Source organism: Danio aesculapii, chromosome 25, assembly GCF_903798145.1.
Source record: "Danio aesculapii chromosome 25, fDanAes4.1, whole genome shotgun sequence".
In the NCBI taxonomy this organism is placed as follows: Eukaryota; Metazoa; Chordata; class Actinopteri; order Cypriniformes; family Danionidae; genus Danio; species Danio aesculapii.
In genome coordinates this window covers 21,291,680-21,301,103 of record NC_079459.1, presented here as the reverse complement: position 1 = coordinate 21,301,103, position 9,424 = coordinate 21,291,680, and the positions used below count along the sequence as shown (strand labels likewise).

The window sequence follows — 9,424 nt, the reverse complement described above, 5'->3', positions numbered from 1 at the left end:
GTGAACACCATGGCAAATCAGCGCTCAAATGTTCGCGGAAATGGACGTTTTTAAAACTTCAGTATCGATTGGTACCGAATTCCAGTATCGTGACATCCCTACGTCATAGTTGGGTAAACTTAGAGCGCAGTGAATGGGAGTGTACAATAAATATAATTTTACAATCCAATTTACTGAAATAAATAAAAAAAGAAAGAAATTCTTAACAATGGTGTTATCCAGACTTTCAGAAAAAAACAATTGTGTGAAACTGATTACGGCGGCCAGAAGAGAGAATAATGTCAAATTTACTGTCCTGTCTATAAATGCTAGATTAGAAACACCTTGCACAAGCGGTAATTCGTTTTTTTTATAATTTGATGCAAAGATTATATAATACATACATTAATGCATGTAAATATACATCCGTATTTAAAAAAATATTTAATTCTAGAAATTATTTTATTCTAAATATTAACAACTTCCAAGGATTTAAGACGCTGACTGTTGGGTCCATTTAAAACAAATTGTTTTAAGTAAATAAGGCTCAAAATGCATATTAGTGAGATGTGTGTTTAGAAACAATGAAATGAAATGAAAATAATGTTGCAGTTGGTATTTAAATGTGACATTAAATTTACAAGCGTATCAGCTTTTTTGAGTTCTGTGTTTTGTTCCTCCATATTGTTTACTCCTTGTATTCCCTACAGTGAACTAAGATTCAATATATTGTGTTTTATTTAAATCCCCATTAGCCACTTCCAACGTAGTGGTTGTTCTTCCTGGTGTCCAACAAATAAAAATGACAAATTTACATAACCCAATACAAAAAACAACAACAAAACTAATTTATGTTAAAATAAAACAACAGAAAACAAACCCAAAACCAACAAAAACCCTTAAATATGGCTGTACGATTACAGCAGAAAACTCTTTTTCGGGTTATTAAAGTGATTTGATAATTCTAATACATTACCTTTTAATATTTGCTATGTGTTTTTAGACTATCTCTGTATAATATAGGAAATATGAACACAGCTGTTTTTTTTAAAAATGAATAATAAAAACTTTATTTTTATGTAGCGCCTTTAAAAGTAGCATCTCTAGGCACTTTACAGAGATAAATTGTGGCGGCAGTAAAAGATAGAATCAAGGACTAATGTTAAAACATGCAGTAATATAAATAAATGAAATGAAAATAATGAAAAACACTTAAAGTAATAATAACAAATCTATTAATCAAAGATAACGTTATTGCTGCTGCTGTTCTGTCATTTCTATTCAGCCTCTCTAATGTTTTTTTATCGGAACTTGGCATTGAAATTGGCCAGAAAAATCAAGATCGGTGCATCACTAGTCTTCTCTTGTAGCATAAGTATCATAGTGGAATTTGGGAATGATGTTTTGGGCCAACAGAGTCTGTACTCACTAAGCAAGTCGGAGTGCTCCACTCGGATCAGATGCGGACTGTTTTTAATGCAAGTTTTCTTTCAAGCTGATCAGAGAACAGCACTCAGAAGTCGTTGGGAAAGGTACCAAACTCTGCTCTAGGAATTGGTTGGTTTGATACAGGGGTTTTCATACCTTCAAAAAAAAAAATTGTTGTCTGCGTTGTTTTTGTTTGTTTTTTGGGGGGGGGGGGTGATTTGTATTTTATTTTGGCATTTTATTTCATTTATTTATGCAAGTAATTTTTGGTAGTAGTTGTTGTTGTTTTGTTTTTGAAAGTTGTTTTGGGGGGGAAAGCTGTTTGGTTTTTTGTTTATTTTAGTTTTTGTTACTTTTTGTAGAACAAAACATTTCATTTTGACTACTCATTAAGTAAATATTTAACTTGGCTTAATAATATCATAATATAATAGTAATATATAATAATATAATATATAATAATATATTAGCTTTTAATATATCATCTCTTTTTTTATAATTCAATTGAAATTTGTTTAATGTTTTGTTTTTTGAGACTTTTATGTAAAATATTCAGCTGCTTCATCTTTTAGAAATATTTTTATTCCATAAAGATCATATTTGGCATTAGAAGTTTGAAAGCCCCTGGGTTAATCCAGCAAAATAAAAATAGCAGTTTGTGTCCATCAAATTATGCACAAAAGTCAAGAACTAGCTGAATTTGGCAATTATCAGTTATGTTCTAATATGCAGGTGTTTGGTATCTGGTAATAAAAGGACTGATTTTGCACCTTAAATCAGATTTTTAATTGTAACATCCACCAAATGTATTGAAGATTTCTGACATCTGTCTGCTTTAAGGTGCAAAGATGCTCTGACTGTTTTAAAACCATGAGAATGGTGTGAATTTGATTTCTTTCAATTAATAACCCAATGCATGTACTCATTGCCTATCCAACCTAATAGTGATCCTGATGGGGAAACTGGGTGCTTCTGGACATTTAACAAGTATGTCAACAGTGAAATTTATGAAATTTGGCACAGTTTGAGTTTACAGATGTACACAAAGACAACACAGAAAAAGTATCTATAATCTAAAGTAATCTAAAGTGCGCCCAGGTGCCTTCTCAAGATCCATCGTGATCATATGATATAATCATGTGATCAGAGTTAACCTAATCCTAATGGGAATCCACAGTTGTTTTGCAAAGGTTTGTGGTTCGCTGGTTACTAACTTGGATGGAATGAACTGCAGAACGGATGGGCTGAAGAAGTACTAATTTATTAATATCTTTTTTATATTTGCTACTCACTGAATTTTTTTGTCTTGTGTTATGTGTGGAGTGTTTTAATGCTTTTGTTTGTATTTGGTTTATTTTTACTTTAAAATGTAGACTTTTTGGTCCGTTTTAGTGGTGTAACAGATCACAAATCTCACGGTTCGGATCACGGTATGATTTTTTAGTCATGGATCGAACCATTTTTCAGATCAGACAAAAAAGAGGAGGAGACAAAATGTCATTTGCTTTGCATTTATTACAAAAACAGCACTGCAAGACACTTTTGGTTTTAACAACCAGAACTTAGAACCTGTAATTTTATTAAAATAAAATCAAGAAGTAATCAGCTGAATAAAAATAAATTGTAAAATATTTAGTGCTGTGAAAAATTCACTCTTACTGTTGCTAATAACGCTAAATCCTAAAATAAACATTTATCCTGTTGTCATCTGTAACTTTACTGTTTCTGTATGTGTGATGATGTGTTTTTTGATTTTAGGTTGCCTTTTAAAATCTGGCAGGGGGCAACAGATGAAAATTAGCCCCCGTGGCTAACTCTGCTTATTTACAGTCTCACTGTTTATTAATGAGCATTGTCCCTGTTAAATTAATAAATTACTAAATGTATAAATCTAACATTATAATTTGTACAACCCATATTTATTTTTAGTCTCATTTTAATAAAGGATTCAGTGATTCACTTATAAAATCTTTACGTTTAATTACTGAATGTATCAGTTTTGAAGACTTATTCAGTGCATATTTTTGATGGCCACCTATTGGTTAAATAATGTAATTGCTGCCTACAACTTTCATCGTTGTGCGTCAAGTTAAATGCATATGACAGTGATATTAATAAACATCAGTAGTTATCTAAACTATAAACTGTTTATCCCAGTACTTCTGAGTTATTGACTGATGTAACTTGATAACTAAACTCGAGACTAAATCTGAATCTCTTTCTTGATTTTTGCGTTTTCAAACACAGATTTGAATGCAGCGATTTGAAGAATTAATAAACATATGCAAATCACCATCATTTATAATTTATGTTGTGTGGTTGATGAGATCCAGATCATTTAATGATTAATCGTGCAGCTTACACTGAATGTATTAATGCGGGCTAAACAAGTAGTGACCGAAAACACCTTTAATAACCTAAGAAACCCACCACGTCCCGAATAACCTACCTATAACTTCTTCTGTCATCATTATGTTTTACAGGAAAGCCTAAATGCTTTCATACATGTGAAATGAATGTCGGGAGAGACAATCACTCTGAGATCATTACAAATTTAGGAAATAATCTATAAACTATACATATTAATCCACGGGTCACACGTGTTCCGAAGCGTGGGTTGTGATCTGTACGGATCTACCGTGATCCGTTACAGCCCTGTTTTATTTTGGGCTGGGTTTTGTTTTTACATTGTTGTTATTTAATGTTTTGTGGTCACACTTTATTTTGATGGTCCGATTATTGAATTTAAGTTACATTACATCTACATGCCAACTGATTCTCATTAGATTATAAGTAGACTGTTAGGTTGGGGTTAAGGTTAGTGTAAGTGCACTTGCAAAGTTTCTTATAGTCAGTTAAATGTCTGTTGAAGAAGCAGTATCAACAGATATTAAACAGACAGGCTACTAATACTCAACTGGACATCAAAATAAAGCATTACCTGTTTTGTTTTTACTTTATTTTAGATTGTTTTTTTTCTAGTTTGTGTTTTGTTCTTGATTTTTTTTTTTTTATTGGTGGGGGTGAGATTTTTTTGTTTATAGTTTTGTTTGGTTGTGTTTTGACTGGCTTTTGTTAGTTTATTGGTCTGTTTTGGTTTTGTTTCACTTGTTTATTGTTTACTGAATCTGTTTTGTTCGGTTTGGTTTCTTATATTATTTTACTGAAGCTTTCTTGGTTTGCTTTGTTTATTTATTTTATTTTGGGGGGGGGTGTTTTTGTTGTACTATTTAATGTATCTGTTGGTTTAATTTGAGGTTTGTTTAAATATTGTATTTTTTTTTGTTCTTTTTTTTGTTTGTTATTTTATTTACTAATTCTTTTTTAACATTTTATTTATTTTCTTTACTAGATCTGTTCGTATGAAAAACTCATGGAAGCCTTTTTTTTAAACCTCAGAGTAAAAAAAGATGCAACTTTATTTATGTAATGACTATATATCTTACATTAAGACTAATATCCTGTCATTTCAGCTTTATTTCTCATACATTTGTCTTTATATGATGGAAATTTAAATGTCATAATCCAGTTTTCACAATTATTCCAGAATTCCATAGATCAAACTTTATATCACAGTATATCGCTTTACTTTGAGCCAAAAATGGGCTTCCTAATAACCTGAATGGACTTATTTCACTATGTATTTCATGTGTTTGTTGTTTTGTTGCAATCCCATTTGAATCACATACAAGCTCACATACAAGTCATCATAGACTCAGTCACCCTCTGCTCTTATTATACCGAATGCCTGTTTGGGAATTAAAACTAAAAAAGAAAAGAGCAAAGCCACATACAGTAGCACTCTTCAACCGGTTTGAAGCTAATGCTAACAGTCTGCGGTTGTAGGATGATGAAGACCATTACTCGACTGCACAAGGCCATGATGTGCTGGAGTATTTCACCAGCCACTCCTGGGTCTGGGAACACAGACAAACGTCACCATGCTCATGAACCAGATGGGGGCCGAGGAGAAGAAGGTGTGTGTGTGTGTGTTGTGTGACTTGTGTATGAATGAATACACTCTCAGTCTTGCCCACTGGCACAGTTCAGTGACTCGCATCTGTGATTCTGAATCATGCCAGCCTGAAATGTGTCAGTGTGCTATTGGAAAATCTGAGCTCTTGTGTGTTGTGAATGAAGCATTTATTCTTGAATATCGGTATTAAAGGGACAGTTTCAGCCAAAAATAATACCCATTCTGTCACCATTTACTCACTTGTTTCAAACCTTGTTTCTCCTGTTGAACACAAACCATGATATTCTGTTATTATGTTGGAAGCCTGTAGCCATTGACTTCCATAGTAGTTATTGTGGAGTGAATGGCTGTCATTTTCAAACATTCTTCAAAATATCTTCTTTGTGTTCAACAGAAAATAGAAACTTTGTAGATTTGTAACTACTTTGGGGGGTAAATGAGTAAATTTACATTTTTGGGGTGAACTATCCCTTTAAGTTGAGATAAAATCTGGAAAGAAAAGCATGCAAAAATACAATTAAATGTTTCTTTAATTGCACTTTTTCATACAATTTGCCATGAATCTTAACTTAATTTTAAAAGGACTTCTATACTAATTATTTATCAAACTGTTTTAATTGAGATCTCTATTCTGATGGTTTTTACTGAGGTATTTGTTCAGACATAATTTAAGTAATTACATACAATAGTAATAATAATCTAGGGCTGGCCCAGCCACATTTTTTATCACGAATTATTGCATATTTTTATGATTATTTTTACTATTTAAATGTCCACTGATCACTAGCTCTGAATAACACACATACAGGCAAACAGCAGGACACAGTTGTTTCCAAGTTAAGATTTACAACCGTATTTTTGCTGTTAATAAAGTAATACTGCTATAAGAAACACCTCAGATGTTTAACTCTTGCGTATTGTTCAAATTGGATCAACAGAAAATATTAGACAAAAGTCTTGTCGTCGATCCCAGTTGTAAAAGCAACAAATAAAAACTTCTAGTTGATCATGTGGAAAAGTGGCAGAAGGTAGATTTTTCTGATGATCATCTGTTTAAACTGCTTCCCAATCATCACAAATACTGCAGAAGACCTATTGGAACCCACATGGACCCAAGATTCTCATAGAAGTCAGTCAAGTTTGATGAAGTAAAAAACCAAGGTTTGGGGTTACATTCAGTATGAGGGCGTGTGAGAGATCTGCAGAGTGGATGGCAACATCAACAGCCTGAGGTATCGAGACATTTGTGCTGCCCATTACATTACAAACCACAGGAGAGGGCTAATTCTTCAGCAGGATAGCGCTCCTTCTCATACTTCAGAAAATTCCTGAAAGCAAAGGTCAAGATTCTGCAGGACTGGCCAGGCCGGTCACTAGACTTGAACATTATTGAGCATGTCTGGCGTAAGATGGAGGAGGCATTGAAGATGAATCTAAAGAATCTTGATGAACGCTGAGAGTCCTGCAAGAACGCTTTTTTACCATTCCAGATGACTTTATTACTAAGTTATTTGAGTGATTGCAGAGATGGATGGCTGCAGTCCTCCAAGCTCATGGAAGTCCTACACAATATTCATTTTTTTTCACTGCACCATGACCTTACATTCTATACTGTACATTATTTCTGTTAAGTGACAAGACTTTTGTGTAAGCAAAGTCAGACCTCACTGTCTTAATTAAATAATTAAAAATCAAGGCTTGATCATATTTTATTTTGGCATTTTGCATATTTTTAGGATTATTTTTACTATTTAAATGTCCACTGCTCACTGGCTCTGAATACACACATACAGGCAAACAGCAGGACAAGTTTCCAAGTTAAGATTTACACCGTATTTTTGCTGTTAATAAAGGTACACTGCTATAAGAAATACCTCAGATGTTTAACTCTTGCGTATTGTTCAAATTGGATCAACAGAAAATATTACAAATTTGACCTCCTCCCAACTGGGAAAAGCTACAACAATCAAGAATGCATGATTATATGGTGTCATGGCTTTGAAATCCAAAAATGTGGTTAAAATGGAAGTCAATAGGGCAAAAATAGCCACTAACATAATGAAAGGCTAGTAAATTTGCCCATAGAGTAGGTCTGCACAATATACCGTTTCAGCATCGATATCCCAAATGTGTGCATCCACAATAGTCAAGGTATACAATGTTGAGTTGGGATTATAGCTGACCAGAAACCACAGGTCAAAACACATGAGATTTTATTTTGGTAAAATAAGCGTAATCTAGAGGCCTTTGCCTTTCATATAAACCACGTCTGATACCAAATGATCAACTAGAAGTCAAGAACTATTATTTGTTGTTCCTAAATATTGGAAAAGTGACAAGACTTCTGTCAGGTAGTGTAGTACAACAAGAACTATTAGCTAATTGTTTTGCTGTTTTTTTTATTATTATTATTATTAAATGTCTTTTTGTTTCCACTCAGGTATTTAACTTTGACGTCAGGCAGTTACACTGGGCAGAATATATGGAGAATTACTGCATGGGCACCAAGAAGTATGTTCTCAATGAAGAGCTGTCAGGACTCCCAGCGGCACGCAAACACTTGAACAAGTATGTATTCTAGTTCCCCTAGGTTACTTTGTCCATCTAGGCTACAATTATCCTCATTCACAATCATGTGGGCTTTGCTGCGCCATTGTACGCAGCTGCTGAACTCATTGCAATGTTCACCCATTGAACTATTATTGAAAGTGAATGACGTCTCACTGTAAATACACGTCTGCAGAATGGTTTCTATGTTCATATGGGACATGATTTATAGGTTGTTTTATTGGGGGTTATTATAAGACCTTTGAACTTTTATGACTTCATATAAATGACTAAATCTAAATAATTTCGTCTATATATGATGATTTGTCATAGATGTCAATAGATGATTTCTTGAGATGGATATGGTTTTTCATTCAACTAAGATGGACGGTCACATTACAATTAACACCTTTGAATAATGATGCGTCATATTAGTTCAATTTTAAGTTGACTATTAGACATTTGATTAGCTAATTATTTTTATTGGTTAATAATCTCATATTCATTATCTAGGAATATTGTGTTTTTTCTAAGCAAATCTAATGTTATTAAATATGTTTTATTTTTACTGTAACAACTTTTGTACTTTAGTTTAAAATTTTTGAAAAAGATTTATTTGTTGATGCATGTTTTTACCTGCTGTTTTTATTACTTCATTGTTTTATTTATTTATTTATTTATTTCAACACTATATATATATATATATATACACATACATACATACATATACATATATATATATATATATATATATATATATATATATATATACAGTTGAAGTCAGAATATCTCCTTTCTAATAACTGATTTATTTTATCTTTGCCATGATGACAGTAAATAATATTTGACTAGATATTTTTCAAGACACTTCTATACAGCTTAAAGTCACATTTAAAGGCTTAACTAGGTTAATTAGGTTAACTAGGCAGGATGGCGTTATTAGGCAAGTTATTGTATAACGATGGTTTGTTCTGTAGACTATCGGAAAAATATATAGCTTAAAGGGGCTAATAATTTTGACCTTAAAATGGATTTTAAAAAATTAAAAACTGCTTTTATTCTAGCCGTAATAAAACGAATAAGACTTTCTCCAGAAGAAAAAATATTATCAGACATACTGTGAAATTTCTGTGCTCTGTTAAACATAATTTGGGAAATATTTAAAAAAGCAAAAAAAAAAATCAAAGAGGGGGCTAATAATTCTGACTTCAACTGTATTTAAAAAAATATTTCAATATATTTAGGGAAAAGCTAAATATTTCACAAAATAATCTAAAAAAAAACGGTTTAATTTGTCATATTTATGATTTTATATCTTATAATATTGCAGTAATTTGCAACTAGCTTAAAATGACCTTGCTCTTTCATGAAATCATTTGCAGTGGGATACCTAATAATAGCCTGAATTTGGCATATTTTTTTGAATATTGCATACAGTCTTGTTGCTGTTGCTAAACATTACAATTATATCAAGACAAATCCTTTTTTCATACA

At 32.3% G+C, this 9,424-nt stretch overlaps 1 protein-coding gene across 1 annotated transcript in view; it reads left to right on the top strand.

The window, feature by feature from the left end:
* Positions 1–9,424, top strand: part of far1 (fatty acyl CoA reductase 1) — a 44,300-nt gene that overhangs the window by 30,085 nt on the left and 4,791 nt on the right. The window contains 4 exon segments of the mRNA XM_056452380.1: positions 5,254–5,291; positions 5,294–5,328; positions 5,331–5,384; positions 7,824–7,951. Coding sequence (XP_056308355.1) covers positions 5,254–5,291; positions 5,294–5,328; positions 5,331–5,384; positions 7,824–7,951 — 255 coding nt within the window.